Source organism: Hakea prostrata, chromosome 2 (genome assembly GCF_041222555.1).
Source record: "Hakea prostrata isolate BN-2017 chromosome 2, UWA_Hpros_2, whole genome shotgun sequence".
NCBI lineage: Eukaryota > Viridiplantae > Streptophyta > Magnoliopsida > Proteales > Proteaceae > Hakea > Hakea prostrata.
Window position 1 is genome coordinate 60,897,929 of NC_142601.1, and position 16,625 is coordinate 60,914,553.

Consider the following 16,625-nt stretch of genomic DNA (forward strand, 5'->3'; position numbering starts at 1 on the left):
ATTTTTGAAAATATTAGTGTCATCAGCTAACAATAGATGAGATATTCTTGGAGCTCTCCTTTGAATGCTAATCCCTTTAATGCAGTCAGCAGCTTCCTCTTGTTCGAACAGATGGCTTAAACCTTGTGCATAGAGAATGAACAACGCAGGGGATAAAGGATCCCCCTGCCTTATTCCTCTTGTTGGTGAAATTGCCTCTTCAATATTTCCATTGATTGGTAATCAATAAGATACCGATGAAATGTAATTTAGAACTAATGTTACCCCCATTGATCATGGAAGCCCCTTTTTGACAATATTGGCTTTAGATATGTCCATTCTACTCTATCAAACGCCTTCCTCTTATCGAGCTTCAAACCTATAAGCTTTCCCTTGCCTTTTTTTGCTTTCAGATAAAATGAAAGACCTCGTGAGCCATTAAAATGTTGTCTAATTTCACCCGCTCTTGTACAAACGTAGATTGATATGGACTAATGAGTTCAAGCAATATTTGTTGAAGACGAGAGACAATCACTTTAGCAACAACCTTTGTAGCCACACTCCCTAGGCTTATTGGACGAAATTTGCTGAGTCTTGTGCATTTACTTTTGGCAGTTGACATATATATGAACAGTTCAAGTTTTGGATCCATAACACTGTTGCAAAAAACTCATTAATAAAATCAATTAAGTTAGATTTTAATCAATTCCCATAGTTGTTGGAAAAGGATTGGAGGTAGACCATCAGGTCCTAGAGCCTATAGAGGTCCCATGGAGAACATGGCAGCATGTATTTCCTCAATGGTTGGCATTTCACATAGCATAGTGTTCATCTCCTGGGTTACAATTGGTTGGAAGGTTTATAGAATATGGTCCAGGGCTTCTTGATTGATAGGTTCAGAATGAAATGCTTATGAGAAGTGGGAATTAAGAATAGCTACAATTTCTTTTTGTTCTATGGTCCATGATCCATCTGTCCTCTTGAGTTTGAGAATTTTATTCTGTTGTCTTTGTTGGAGAGTGGTGGCATGAAAAAAATTCTGTATTACTGTTGCCATCAGTAAGCCACGCTATCCTTGACTTTTGCAACTCATTTGCTCTTCCTTTGAGAGTTCCACAGCTAACAAATCGGATAGAAGATTCATCTTTTCTTGAGAGAATAATTCTTTCGATTAACACTGCAGGCTATCCATTTTTTTTTTTTTTTTTTGTGATTTGCTAAATTTTGGTATGAACATTACTAAAGCTAGTTTTGTTCCATTTTTTGAATTGAACCTCTCTTGCTTTCAGCTTCTTTCTACATTGTGTTGAAGTTGATCCTTGGGCTTTCCCATTCTAGATTCTTTCTGCCAGATCTTTACTCTCAGGGCGTTGTAACCACATATGCTCAAAGCGAAATGGCCTAATTCCTGGAGTAAAGCCTCCCATCAAGTCTAGGAGAATTGGGGTGTGATCCTAACCTACAACAACTTTGACAAATATGTTTGCTTACGGGTATTCTTTACGCCAATCTGAGTTGCATAAACCTCTATCCAATCTAACTCTGATTTTATTGTTTCTCGCCCTTTTATTTGACTAGGTATATTTTGCACCTTTAAAATCCCAGGTCCATTAGGCCACAATTGTTCATCATTGATTTGAAAGCAAAACAGTCATGAGAACCTTCATTTTTTCCTCCTACTTTCTCTCTCCTTCCTAAATGGGCGTTAAGATCACCAATACATAATTAGGGGCTTCTTCTGTGTGCACCTATGTCCTCTAACTGCTCCCAAACAATATGTCTTTATGATTTATCCGACTCACCATAGATAAATGTAGTACAAAAAGGTGGATCATCAATAATTGAAATGTTTGTATCGATGACTCGTGTTTGGTGTTCGAATCTTCATGTGTGGTTTCCACATCAAGTATTAGCCTCTAGCACTACCCACATACGGAATATGGAATTCGTTTTCCATTTTCAGACTTTTGCTTATCTGCTGCATAAACTTCTTTGAGTGTTTGGTTTCCATTAGAAATATAATGTCAGGCCCATCACTCTTATTTAAGGTTTTGAGAACACATTTAGTAAGAGAGTTCTATAAACCATGGTATTCCAACTTAGCAGTCGAAATGGTGCCCATGGTGTGGAGGTCACTAGTTCTCCACGAGCTCTTGCATTAAAAAATATTGATTATGATCATGTATCATAGGTGATGGGGGGGGGGGTGAAGTCCTCGGTTCAGGTTCCGGATCTTGGGAAGGGCAAGATGAATGTGGGTTAATGTCTATGTCATCTGAGACTGATCTGGGTCATTTGGTTTTAGTTCTTTTTTTGTATATGAGGTAGTATTGGTGGGAGAAGTAAAGGTGTTTGTGATATGAAACCTGGTTTGTGTGGGTAGAGGTTGGCACGTGATATGTAGAGGAGGGTGAGGGAATGCATTATGGTTTGGGTGTCGTGTGGGCCCAGAGGGATTGGAAATAGACACACCTGATAGTTGAGGTAAGAGATGCAAAATTGTATTTGCCAGCTCCAGTTGTTGTTCCAAATGTGCTTGCAAGTATGGACGCAGGTGTTCGGTGTTGAGTGGACTAGGGTGGAGGGTTTATCATAGCATGTGTGTGGGGAGGATGGGGGAAATACGCTAGGGGTATATTGGTAATCATGTTAGGGTGATGGTAAAAAGTGGATAGAGATGGGTGGTGGGTCATAACAGTTGAAAGTGTTTGTTGAAAATGTTTTTGGTAAATAGATAGTAGAGCATTGAAGATGGGATGCCAAACATGGTTGTTGAGGGATTGGTATGGTTCTCGAGATTGATAGTGATGATTGGTATGGTTGGAGTGGGAGCTGTAGTGGTGATAGCTTGGCTCGACATGTGGGGCATATCAAGGCCACTAACTATTAGAGCCAGTGGGTTTTGTTGTGCCCATCTCAGAGTATCACCTACGGGGACCATCGAATCATCGCCTAACAGTGTACTATTCTATTGTGGCAGATCCTGTCTCCTCCTTATTCCTTCATCTTCTCCAGCATGATATGTTTGAGTTTGGGTCAATTCTATCAGTCTTGCTGATGGTGTAGCTCCTCGGATAGGAGCACCAAAATGCTCTGTATGGAACTCTTCACATATTTCGTCTCGATGGCAGCCATGGCTAAGTTTATGCTCAAAGGTATCATCAATAGTTGAACACATCGACTATCATCATATCCGATCATACCACAATAAATACAATACACCGCCGATCTTTCATATTTCAGAGGAATAACAAAAACAACACCACTTTTTCTCTGAATATTAATATGTGTATGCAATTGATTTCTAATATCCAAACTCACACGAACTCGAAAGTATCTTACCTGTTCTCCAAATTGAAGACCGGTGATAAGCATTGCCTTAATCGATCTTCCAAGCATTTCCGCAACTTGTAGAGCTCTTGTTAATGTTGCAAACTCCAGTGGCATTTCATGTAGTTGTACCCAGGCATCAGTAGTTGTGAACTCCCATCTTTCCTTTGTGTTCCATTTTTCCATCAGGAGCAAATTACCAGCAACGCTCCATGGACCTTCTTCCATGACGTTTTTCATATCTAAAGCATGATGGAAGTAGAACATGAAAATATTCTCCGATTTGGGAATGACTTCCACTCGATCTATTGTATTCCAGCCTCTGATTAATGCTTCCATAACCGCTTGAGTGCAGAACCGTTTTCCATCAAGCACATTGCCCACCAAAGTATTTGATGCAGAGTAGATGACGATTTCTTCCGGATCATCTTCCACTATTAAGGTCTTTGCTATTACAAGTGGTTTCCTGGCCCATGGACATCGAGATGATGATGCCATACCGCAAAGAGTTATGGTTTAGATTGAGGGGGAGGCGTTGGTTTTGGGAGAACAAAAAAAGGTATATCAACCAATAAGGTTCAAGGGAAAAATGGTGTTGGTTATGGGAGATTTTCCGGTAGGGGTTTGAACACTTGCTATGGAGGAGAGGCTTCATCTTGTAATTTTATGCATTTGCTTTTACTTCCTTATCAAGCTTTGTGATTACTCACTATTCACTGCCTTCCTTATGGCCGTGTTTGATCCATCACAATAGTCATTCTTATACAAAATAAAATCTACCTCACATCATGAGTAGATAAATTCACTCGATACTATTTGCATATTACTTTAGTTTGCCCAAAAAAGAAAAGGACAAAAAGGTTGACCAAAAAATGGCCGTAAAAAGAAAGACGTATGCGTTTGCGAGGTTCAAAGGAGTGAGAAATTGATTAAAAAAAAAAAGGAGCGAGAAATTTGTGAGGATGAAGTATTACACCTTGTGGAGTGGACTGAGAAGAACAAGAAAAGTTAATGAAATGTAATTTGCAGTGGGGTGGGATTTGGTGGGAGAGAGAAGAAATGAAAATGATGTGAGAATTTATGGGAGAAAACAATAGAGGAGAAATACGGTAGACACAAAATAAAATTTTTCCATGAATAACTTATAAGGGATTTGGAAAGATTGTTGGAAGATTTTCAGCTTATTTCTTCAAACACTCAGAGGCATTGTTTGTTTGCTAAATAAAAAGAAGTAAGAAAAACATATATTTTGGACTTTCCTATGGTGAGGCGGAGAAGTAGAGAATAAAAAGAAAGCATTTTGTGTATGAATTATAAATATGAGTCCCACATGTATTACATCTGTCGCTTTTTCACAAAGTCTCATTAATTTAGTGGAAATTTAAAAGGGAGTAGAGTGAGAAAAGTATGCCATGTCAACAGATCGTTAAATTAGTAAATCTTATTTACTGATGTTACTATCCCTATAAAACCAAACAAATCATACTCTTTGAAATTCTGTGATATATTTTCTATCCCCTTTTTTTTCCACCCCACTTCAATTCTTTTAACCTTGGGGTCTCTCATTTGACTGAGAATGTGAGGTGAGAGAAAAAGGGTTAGAAAAATGTTCAAAAAAAATAAAATTTTTCATAAAATCCCAAAATGTGGTTTTTTTAGTTCATTAGCAAACAAATTAAGAAAGTTTATCTGCTAAAGTGACATGCTAACTTTTTCACCCCATGCATTTTCAAATCCCCACAAAACAAGTGGAATTTTATTAAAAAAAATGTGAAAACAACGAAGTGGGACCCACATTTAACATTTTTCCATAAAATCCATTACTTTCATTTCCTTATTTTCCCACCACATTACATATGGAGCCCACATGTTTATGTTTTTCACTAATTTTTCCCCACTCCACCTTTGCAAACAAATGGTGTCTGATTGGTTGATTGGAGGGGATTACTTCCAAACAATTTCAGTAAAAAAAAAAAAAAAAAAAAAAAAAAAAAAAAAAAAAAAAAAAAAAAAAAAAAAATATATATATATATATATATATATATATATATATATATATATATATATATATATATATATATATATATATATATATATACCGTCCGATGAAATAGTACCTCTCTTTTCCTCACATTATTAACTTTCAATTAGTGGAACTTTAGGAATCATTTATAGAAATAGTTACTTTCAAGTCTCTCGCTTCCTCATATTTGGTTTAACGGTCTAGTCTGAATCACTATGAACTAGGAGGGGCTTCGAGAGTTTTTTTTTTTTTTTTTTTTGGTAGAAAGAACAGGGTCACGCAAGACGCAACAGAAAACAAAACAAAGAAAAACTAATTTGGCCCAACCAACATATCAGCCTGAAGAAATTCCTCTAATTTCGAAGGTGGCTTTTGTAGGATTTTCAAGATTTCTATTTCATCACAAAACATCCTTGAACACCAATCGGCTACTTGAGTCTAATGTGGGTGAAATGGACATGTCCATTAATAATGTTCCCAAACTTTCCTTGCTCTCAATATAGGCCATGCCCCTATATTGAGAGCAATGTCCATTCATTCCTTCAATGCCAAAGGCCCAAAGTTCAGCTTCTAGAACTTCATTACATCATACCTTTTTTGTGAATCCACCTCGGAAAGCTCCACCCACCATGGTCTCTAATAACTCCTCCCACTTGAGAAATTTTATCTTGTTTGATAATGGAGGCATCAATATTGCATTTAAACCAACCCTTTGGTGGTTTAGACCAGTTACACTTCTTTGTAATATTTTGTGGTTTCTGTACTTTTGCATTGCAGGATTCCCATGCTTCCTCTACTGTGGTGAAGTAATCCTCAATTATTAACATCTCATTTCCAGGTCGGACATAAGATATCATTCACATCTTTATTCTTCTAGTTCCACATAAATTAAATCACATAGACAAAATTCTCTGGCCATCCTGAATACCATTTAGAAGCTTCTCCACAAATGTTAAGTTCATACCAAGAGGTTTGATCACAAGTATAAATGAATTTCGACGAGTTGGGTGGACTAGCTGATTCCATATACCTGTAGCAGAACCACAATCTTGAAAGACATGCATATTGTCCTCCACCCCAGCAATACAAAAATTGCATCCATCTTCATCTTGGAGTTTCAAATATTTTTTGCAAGCATTCGTTAAGAGGTGATCTTTGCTTGCAAGCTAGACAAACGAGCACAATCTACTCGGTAGTTTTAGTTTCCAAACCACGTCCTAGAAAGCTGTTGTGTATAAATCAGAAGCCGACATTATTAGTTCATTTGAAATAGGTTCATAAGTTGTGTGAATAGTGAATCGCCTATCTAGAGAATGCTTCCATATGAACCTGTCACTACCGTTATCTTTTGAAGGGGGGCACATGCTTTAATCTGTTGATAGATATTATCAGGCAGAAAATTAATAAATTTGTCATTCCACAACCTCTCATTGGTTTGCACATAGGACTATGTATTTTCTTCTAACCAATCAACTGGAATAGGTTTCACATCCATGTCTACAAGAGTAGGATTAGTTCCTATCCAATTATCCCTCCAAAAAAGAATAGATTTACCATTCCCAACTACCGCTTCACAATGTTTCTTGATGGTTACAACTTGTTTTGTTATTGCTTTCCAGAGTGAAGAGTTGGTCACTGAACTGTTTAATGGGTTGCTCCTCCTTGTAGAGCCATACTTCTCCCTTAAAAATGTTGCCCACATAGTCTCTTGGTGGAGAACACCCCCCCATGCTAGCTTCATGATGAAAGCCTTGTTTATAATAACTAAAATTTTGAAGCCTAAATCTCCATTTCTCTTGGCACTACACAAACTTCCCCAACTAACTAGATGAATTCTTTTTTGGTGTTCAATATCTCCCCAAACAAATGCTCTAGTGGCCTTTTCCATCTCCTGCAGAATTCCTTTCGAGATGAGATTTGATTGCATTGTGTAGTATGAGATTGTTTGGATTAATGATTTAGCTAGTACAACTCGACCCGCAATAGATAAAGAATTTGCTTTCCAGGAAAATAACATTTCCTTCACTTTGTTGACAATATAGTTGTAGTTGGCTTTCTTGGTTCTTCCATTCCAAATAGGGACTCCCAAATAGCAACCTATATTATCAGTTGTAGAAAATCCATTGATATGTATTATTTCCTCTGGCTTTTTGTCTATCCACATTTTTTGAGAAGTATATTTGTGTTTTCACCACACTAACCTTGGTTCTTGAAGCATTGCAGAATTTATTCAAATACTGTAGGACTGTTGAAACTTTATCTTTAGAAGCTTTGGAAAACGAAGATGATGTCATCCGCAACCGTTAAGTGGGAGATCTTAGTTCCTCCATTTACTAATCTTAACTAGCTTCCACCTTCCTTGTGCAACAACATTTTTGAATAATATGAGTCAATATTTCTATGCATAGCACCAACAGCTAGGGGAGGGGGGGGGGTCCCCTTGTCGAATTCCTCTAGAAGGCCAAAAATACTCTGTCAATTCGGGAGTTTATAATCACTATATAAGCTTTAGCCATCATCCCTCAAGCGTTTTTTTTTTTTTTTTTTGGGCCAACAAGAGAAAAATCCCTCAAGCGTTAGATGGTCGAGATTATGACAACTGTGTGTACAAACCCTACTAGCAGATGGTTGACAATTATTCAGTTGTAGAGGATTTGAATCCATATTATCCCACCACAGCTCCATTTCCTCTCTTTCCCACTAAATTCGACTCCACTACAAAATACATAGTTCATAAAAAACCCAAGCGTGGATGGTCGAGAATGGCAACGGAACAAACCCACAGCGGATGGTTGACAATTATTCAGTTATAGAGGATTTGAATCCATATTTTCCCACCACAGCTCCATTTCCTCTCTTTCCCACTAAATTCGACTCCACTACAAAATACATAGTTCATACAAATTTATTGTACATATTTTACCTTGTCAACCAAACTCACACCTGCATATGTTTCCCACCTTTTTCTATGATAAAGATAACCTCGTGGTAGTTTGTTGGATATGATCCCAAATTTCTCAACCATTTTTACATTTCAACATTTCTTACTAAAACAAACAAGGCTCAGGTGTCTCCATGTATTTGCAAATTGATGATGTGATGTAGGTGTTTAAATCATAGTTTTCGAACCCCTAACCCCTTGTTACATATATATAATGTTGGCATTAGATGATATAAAGATAGCTATTTCACTGCTCCTCTGAAAAAAGGAGACATTCCATGGTACACGCTCTATCCACCACGCCTTTATAGCAGCTTTGTAGCAACAAAGAGAATGTTCAGAGACATTTGGCTAACATTATAGGGCAGTCAGGCCACTTATTGTTACAATGGCAGATTCTATTAGGGCTTGAACAAATGGATATAATCAGTAAGGGTCATGATGCTAAATTTGATGCCTGTGTTAAATCCTCTGTGGCTAAAATAATATTTGTACCCATTTGATGTAAAAATTATCTCACCTGCAAACTTGGATGAATTCAAGGTTTATTGGCTTGAATAAACCTTGGCTCCATCTAATGGCTCAACTGGAACTGTGTAAGGAGAATCCCAATCTGCATCAAATATTTCCTGAAGCTGTGAAACTATGGCAAGATTGTATGTCCCGAAGCTCACCCCTGCTGTCGTATAGAAGTAATCCCAGACAAGATTGCTGGTTCCAATGTGTGCCCTAACATCACTGACCACAAATTTTGCATGGTTCACCCTGGAGTAACCAGGATAAATGTTTTCTGTCCTGGTGCCATGAACTGAGGCAGCTCCAGTCCTGTTGAATCCTGGAACCACGTAGTACTTGATCTCCACTTTACCCGCACATTTGTTATACTTTGAAGATGCACAAAGGACATTAGAATACAGAAGGGACTTTAGGTACTGATCAGTGTTGGGGATAAAATGTGTCCAATATGCCACTAGTAGCTTCACAGTTGCATGCTTGGAGAAGATCACCTATTGAGGCAATATTTTAGAAGCATATTCAGAGGCAAAATAAAACTCAAAAACTATAAGATTAATTCATGCTGTAAATAGTGATGAATATAACTAAACAGTAACATCCCTTAATCATAGAGCTCGGTTGTGACTTATGCACCAATGAGGTAATCTGATGTTTGTCTAAGATTTTATACTAAACAGCATGGTGAATGGTCCCAGAAAACTCCATAAATGATCACCAGATGCTAAGAAGCAACAGCATCCTTCATTGAAACACTGCAATTTTCTTAGTATAACTTAGAACCATGGATTAAGTATTAACGCATGCTCTAATTCAGGATCAATTCAACAAGTCCAACTAAAGTTTTTTAACCTAGATCAGTGGTGAGACCAGCTGCTACAGAGAAGCGTAAGTGGACAAGATCTCGATGATCTAATACTTACCTTTCAGAGACATCAGTGAAACAATTGTAAGTTGACTTGTTATATGTCAAAAACAGGCATTGGGAAAAAGCCATGTGGCAAACTCTGGGATCTTTGATGCCTTTATAAACAAGCTGGGACTCTCCACCTAATAGCTTAGCTTTTGGGTTTGGACACCAACATTTAACAGAACACCAGGCCTATTATGTTTTTATGCGTAAATAAAATATTTAAAAATTCCCCCAAGAACAAGAGGGGGAAGCCCCAAGCTAAACAAGCTGGGTGCGTACAAGAGAGAACTATCTAATTCCCAGGTAACAACAATGTGCCTTTTCCTTGGTTTATCTGCATCAGGCCTAATGATTTGACAATATAGTTGTATACAGTCACAGGACAGTAGCTATAATTTATAAATGTCACATGTATTGCCACCCAAAAGAGAGGCAACATCTGAGGGAGAGTGTTGGTAATAATCCATACTGGAGAACTTTGGTACAGTGGATGTCTTCATATAACAATTGCACCTCTCCAGTTAAAGACAAAAGAGGAATAGAGAAGTCATACCCAGCATGTAATGAAGCAGTCCTTTTTTTGGTAGAACACATTGGTCGGTTTGATGCTTTTGGAGGAGCACCCTCTATTTTTCAGCCCTTTTTTGTATTCATAAGATTACATGATGTAGGTGAAAGGTTGAGGGGGCCACAGTGGATTTTTCAGTCATCTAGGGCTGACCGAACCCTAAAGAGGGTATTTTGGTCAAAACCAGCCCTAAATAATTACTGGTTTTTATTTTTAGATTTTTCTCGTTTATTTTCTGAAGATTTTCAGTGGATTAGGAAGTCCAGTTCGAGTTAAATAAGAGTCACTGAATTTTTAGTTCCTTTTAATTCCAGCACAAGTCAGTTAGAGTTTTTAACTAAATAGAATTTAGCATGTGTCAATTAGAGTTACAGTTAATTAGGATTTTATTTCACCATGTGTCAACTGGAGCCCATTAGATCTTTAATTGTTTGGTTGAATGAGATTAATGTGGTGGGATCCTAATCTATAAAGGAATCCCACTTAGAGTTGGGGTCTTTTAGTAGGCTATAAATAGCCTATTCTTTCTTTGTAATCTTAAGTCTGATTATTGAATAAGAATATTGAGTTTGGAGGACCGTGGTTCCTGTTTGAGGGGGCCACAGTGGATTTTTCAGTCAAGACTTCTTCTTCAAGATCAGCAACTCTGTCAAGCACTATTCTTCAACAATTCCAGCAGGTGTTCAAGGGGTTTTCAAGTAAGTTTCAGCAATCCCAGCCCCTTCCCCCTTCTCCTCTCCCATCGCCTTCCCCCTTCTCCTCTCCCATCGCAAGGATCCCCCACCCCTTCCACTTCAATCACAACCCCTCCCTACCCCTACCCCAACTCCTGTGAACCCATGCAAGCACTTTCCCTTCCCTCCCCTGTTCTGCGCAGGTGTTCCCACCCCCATCCCCTGCTGCCTCACCTTGGTAGCAGCCTTCCCACACCCCCACAACATTCCGAGCCCCCTTCCCCCCCCCCCCCCCCAAAAAAAAAAAAAAAAAAAGAAAAAAAAAGGGTCTAGCCCATTCCCCTACCCCTCCCTCCCCAAACCTCTCAGCCCCTTTCTCTCTGTCTCTTCTTCCTTGCAGCAGAACATGAAAACAGAAAACAGAAAACAGAAAGAAGAAAAAAGAAAAAAGCAAGAAGAAAGAAAAAGGAAAGAAAATGAAAAGAAAAGAAAAGGTAGATCAAGGAAGAAATAGAAGAGATCCATTCTCCTTTCAAATATCCAATCCACATCCATCACAAGATCCCTTCTCAAATCCAATTCAATTTAGAAACCCTAATTCCCTTCCATCCCATATTTGTCTCATCCCGTATTATTCTTGGGTACCTCAATTCATCCCTTGGGTGATTTGTCAACAATCCTAAATTGTCCCTAAGGTTTTTCCATAATTTCTTTAGAGATCCACAATATCCCATCATCTCAAAAGAACCCATCTTAGATTTGATAAAACCCTAACCTTCTCATATTTCCCAAATTGTTCATTAGATTGCTGGAAGATTCTGGGCAACCCTTAATGTTAGGGAATCAATTCTAGAAAAATTGAACCTAAAATTGGTTTCACATCAAAGGTGAGTTCATAAGTAAATCAAGGTTGAAGACACATGTAGATAAGTAGGTGTATGAGGAATATAAGTACAGTCAGAAGCCACAGGACACAACTGACAACAAATTCACAAATCACAATAATAAGTAATCGCCAAGTTGGAGAATGTTGAGCATGCTTTAGGCAAAAGACACATGGCAGCAAAAAAAGAAGTGTCTAGTTCTGTCCATGCACGTGCCTGAAACAACATGTCCTGACAGGCAAGAAACCTACAGAGGAAGTGGTAGAAAAACCATAGACGGAAAAGATTGTCTCCATAAACACAGATTTTTTTTCTTGAATTAGCAGAATGGGACCTCAAAAAAGAAGCTAAAACGAGTATTGAATGAATGGTCATATTCCACATGTGCATTTGGGTCACAATGTCATATCTCAGGATGTAACTAGAAATTAAAGAGAGTCTATAGGAAGTAGCACAATGGTACACAACGAAGACAACAAAAAACCATCAAGCCTTATTCCAACTAGGGGTTGGTTTCACATACCCCAACCTCTGATTCGGATCTCTTTGAAATATGGTATAGTTGTATGGTCAAAGCAAAAAACTCTATTATGTTGCTATGGGCCTAATATCTCATTCATAAAGGGACCTCCCGATCAGCTATGTTTATAATGTGCTTCTTCATGTCACCGCAAAAGACACCATCTATTTCACCTCACCATTTACTACCACTTAAATAAATCCAAGCTGGCTGAACCTTTATTTTTGGAGCATGTGCACCAGAAGCAAAAGGCTCCAGCTCCTTACCAATTCTAATACCATCCAAAAGTGCTTGCGCCTCGGCTATGTTTAGTTTTTTACCATACGTTGACCATTATGATGGGAAAACTTCACCATGACCAAAGTCACATGGTTTTCTTTTATTAACCAAGGGTGAAAAATAACTATTATTAAGTCATGTTGTGAAGGATTATTGGAAGCTATGCAGCAATGTCTGAGATGTGTTGTCTATAAAAAGATGTAAACAAGCTGCATTGTACAAATAGAAATACAGCATGTAAGAATTCTATTTTAAAAATGGAAAACAAGAGAATAGTAGATTGTATGCTACCTCTGATATTGCAGATGAAAGGGATGCCCAATAAACAGTTGACTTCACGTATTGAGATTGACCAAGCCAGTCCATGGTATTAATTCTAACTGTTGCCCCAGTCCCTACAGATTTTATTGTGTCGACCCATGCCTGTTCATCCGCTTGGAACTTACCAAATAACAGCTGTAAAAATAAAAAGAAACTTAGAGAAAGATTAACAAGAGACCAGGAGAGGGCATAAAAGTAAGGAGAATGTTTCTTATCTATCTTTGAAGAATAATTTCTTTGGTCCTCTTGAGGTCAAATCTCCTTCAACATTGGAATGGGGGAGAGGAAAGTGAAAGGTTTGGCCATTGGCATTGGAATAGCTAGGAGGTTAACACAGGTATTTGCCAAAGCTTAAATATCTCCCCCTTTTTCTTGAGGGTATTGCAGAAAACTTGAACAATCTTTTTGTTCATATGGATTGTTTGGAATCGATTTTCAAGAATTTAACTTAATAAATATTGTCATACATTAATATAATTACGTCATTTATGAGAACCAACAGGCATAATGACATAACATAACCATGGGAGTAGAAACCATAATTTGAAAGCTAATCCCATTTTTCTTATTAGTTCAACATGTGAGCTTAGAACCTGAAAAGGAAACAACAAAAAATGTGCAAGTTAGTGGGTTACCTCTGGAGGAGCAAAAGACAGGTAGCTGGACTCATGCTTTGAGGTTTGATTATTGTATCCAGGAGTGTTAATTGGAGTTTGAAACATGAAAGGGTCTGACAGGATTGGGTAGCCAACCACACCAGGAACCTCCACATAATGAGGAAGAGGTGATCTGTCAACCAAAAACAGGATAATGAATTCCAATGTTCTATATTTCAGAAACAGTTCCTATATTCAAATGGAATTGTAAAAAAGAGAGAGACAACTCTAACATGAACACCACAAAAGGTTCTCAACAGTACTATGATGTAACCTAGCAATGACAAAGAGCTTTGTTATAACTTCACATATTTTTGTATTAGTGAGAGGTTGCCCATTGCCTAGAATCAACTTCAACTGAAATACCTGCACCTCTCTTCAACATGGACAAAATGTGACCAACAGGGAACCTTTCTTTCAACCTGCCACTCTTGATCCCAAACTGTTTTTGTGTAAGCTGAAGAATTTAGAAATGAAAGTTCCCGTAGGTTGTTGAAGTAGGTCTCCACCTTCTTTGCTATTGTTGGACAACCAACAAGATAAATTCCTGCTTCCTTTACCTATGAACAATAGGAGTATTAAATGAGGCATAATGAAGTGTCAGGCACATTTTGATTACCCAAATGCTGATTGGAAGTAACATTTCTAGCAGCTCTTAATCAGCGAAAAGAGAGTTCTGTCTCAGAAAAGTGAAAGACAAATATTTTTATCTTGTAAGCAGGTGGTGTGTCTTGTGATATTTTGGCTATACAGAGTTAAATTAAGAGCTCATTCTTTTCTATAAACAAATATGTATTTGAATACCTGAGTGAGAGATTTCCAGTCATTGTTTGCAGATCCAATGTAGACATCTTTACGATCTGATATCCAGACTTTTGTGTGAACAATACCAGATCCCCACCAGTCACTAAGCAACAAAGTAATATTCTCAACATTTGATCTCCCTGCAGCAAGGCTTGATGCTTCACTGGTGTAATCAGGGTAGACTCCAGAGTGCTGTATGATCCTAAAACAAATTCAAATCCACTATAAAGATTAGAGATAAGTTTAACAGTGTTTACCAGGAGGTATTACTTAAGGAACACATTGGCTGGGGGGAATGGGGATGGAAAAAAACCCTGTATAAAGAAACAAAAGAGATGGCCATTCTTCTGGATTTTGCATGTATAAGAAGGAAGATTAGTTCCACATCTAATCAAGTCTGTGAACCATAATGAGCCAACAGGAGTCAACAGAACTCATTAAATTGGATCTCTTAAACTTTTGCAAGCAGGGGAATAAATTAAGTGTCCTAAAGACCATGTGCAAGAATGATGCTGTAGACAATTAAAAGGAAGAAGCAGAGAGTTTTTCTTCTTTTTGTGTGTCTAATTAATTAATTAATTAAAAAAAATGTTTTTTTTTTTTTTGGGCGGGGGGGGGAGAGGAGGCAAGTTGGCTGCATTTCTAAGAAATATAATTTTCATAGACACAACTGAAACAGATATAAAGATAGAAATTCACACCATATTGAACAAATTCACACAGCACTCTATACATTTTGGTTTCAATAAGCAACAAGTGCTAAATTGATAACAAAAATAGGAAATCAAAGAGAAGAAATGGACTAATTCATCTTCAAAACAGAACTGAAAAGAAAAAAACCATAACCAATATCGATATTCAGGTAGAAGAAAGGTCTCCAGTCAGATCTTTGTACATCGATGTACACTACTTAAATCAGATACTCAATCAACATGGATACAGGTGGGAATATATCACCACCTGGGGTATAGGACCCACAAAAAAATGTAGGGCCCATTCTTACAGGTGTGGGACCAATATCCCAAGGAAGGTGGAGACCTGCTACCCCTGATGGAATCCTACCAGTGATACCCATGTGAGTAGCGAATCCGGACTCAAACTTAATCCCTTCACTAGTTTGAATACTCATTTCACCACTGGACATCAATTCATTACTACGGATAATTCAGTCTTTAGTTTGAAAGTATTTCTCGAACATCAGTACAATACTAAGGAGAGCTCAATCTTAGCATGAGAGTAATTGATACTTAAATTTCCACTGTTGAGAGTATTAGATACCAGAATGAGAACCCACCATCTACTTCAGTTAGGATTAATTCTTCGAACTATAATCGTGTGCATCTTAGAATTTTTAAATCCAAAGAAGCAACAATCAATTACCGGATCGTATCAATCAAATCCCAGAACAAAGAAAGAGATATGCTACAGCTAACAAGATTAAATACCTAACACTGACATTACGGTCAGCGGCATTATCGATGGACTTATAAACTAGGTAGCCTTCGTTAGCACCAAAGCTCTCCAAATCCTCTTTAGAGAATCCATAATCTCCTGATCGAGTATCTTCTGGTTGCGCTATAAGTTGCCAATACTGCGCGATAATGTCCAGTTGCTTGGTAGAGTTTCCAGCCAACCACCGCAAAACGTCGGCTGATGTTCGATCAAATCTTCATTAGATTCCGGCGTACAGAACAGATGAAGGGAAAAAGAAAGAAAAGAAGAGTTCAATAATAATAGACGAAAAATAGTTCAGGATTTATTACCAGTGGAAAGAACACCGGCGACACGACGGAGTTCTGGCATGTCTGTTGGGATCGATTGAACAAGCCATGCTTTGCAAAGATGATCGCGTTTAGATAAGGATTGAAGAGGAAGTAAGAAGAGAAAGACAAGTAGTAAAGAGAGACGAAGTGGAGAAGCCATTCCGGCGATGCTCTTCTTCATCTCTCTTCTCTTCGTTTGAAACCTATTCTCTCTCGACACAGAAGCTTAATAAGGGTTTTGAAGGTTTTGGAATTAAAGATCGGATCCGAAATGAGAATCTAAAAGGTCAAAGCTTCGAAGTTCGGAAATGGCGGTAAGTACAGATACACGTCAGCAATTTCGAACACACGAAATGTGTAAGAAGAAGATCTCACGTAACCTTCTTACTCGGCATATTCGGATTCCGAATGGAAGATCTCCCGCTTCTCATAACGGTCGTGGCTATATCCGTTTAAC

The 16,625-nt window shown here is 38.0% G+C and overlaps 2 protein-coding genes across 2 annotated transcripts; both read right to left on the reverse strand.

Moving 5' to 3' along the window:
- Nucleotides 1–3,024: 3,024 nt before the first annotated feature.
- LOC149025419 (uncharacterized protein At4g02000-like) lies at nt 3,025–3,807 on the reverse strand. Its single transcript, XM_089143572.1, has one exon. It carries the CDS (start codon nt 3,805–3,807, stop codon nt 3,025–3,027), a length of 783 nt encoding a protein of 260 aa, XP_088999698.1.
- Nucleotides 3,808–8,333: 4,526 nt separating this feature from the next.
- Nucleotides 8,334–16,572, reverse strand: LOC149025420 (uncharacterized). The gene is made up of 7 exons (XM_089145652.1): nt 16,169–16,572; nt 15,851–16,055; nt 14,406–14,607; nt 13,968–14,161; nt 13,581–13,734; nt 12,916–13,080; nt 8,334–9,280 (listed from the first exon to the last, which is right to left on the reverse strand). The coding sequence occupies exons 1-7, from the start codon at nt 16,347–16,349 to the stop codon at nt 8,819–8,821; spliced, it is 1,563 nt and encodes a 520-aa protein (XP_089001778.1). The 5' UTR covers nt 16,350–16,572; the 3' UTR covers nt 8,334–8,818.
- Between the last annotated feature and the right edge of the window lie 53 nt (nt 16,573–16,625).

Coding starts and splice junctions, on each gene's coding strand:
- LOC149025419 (XM_089143572.1), bottom strand. CDS start 3,807: ATGGCATCATCATCTCGATGTCCATGGGCCAGGAAACCACTTGTAATA.
- LOC149025420 (XM_089145652.1), bottom strand. CDS start 16,349: ATGAAGAAGAGCATCGCCGGAATGGCTTCTCCACTTCGTCTCTCTTTA. Junction 16,056..16,168: donor CGCCGGTGTTCTTTCCACTG/GTAATAAATCCT, acceptor ATCGAACATCAG/CCGACGTTTTGCGGTGGTTG. Junction 13,081..13,580: donor TGTCTTTTGCTCCTCCAGAG/GTAACCCACTAA, acceptor TTATTTTTACAG/CTGTTATTTGGTAAGTTCCA.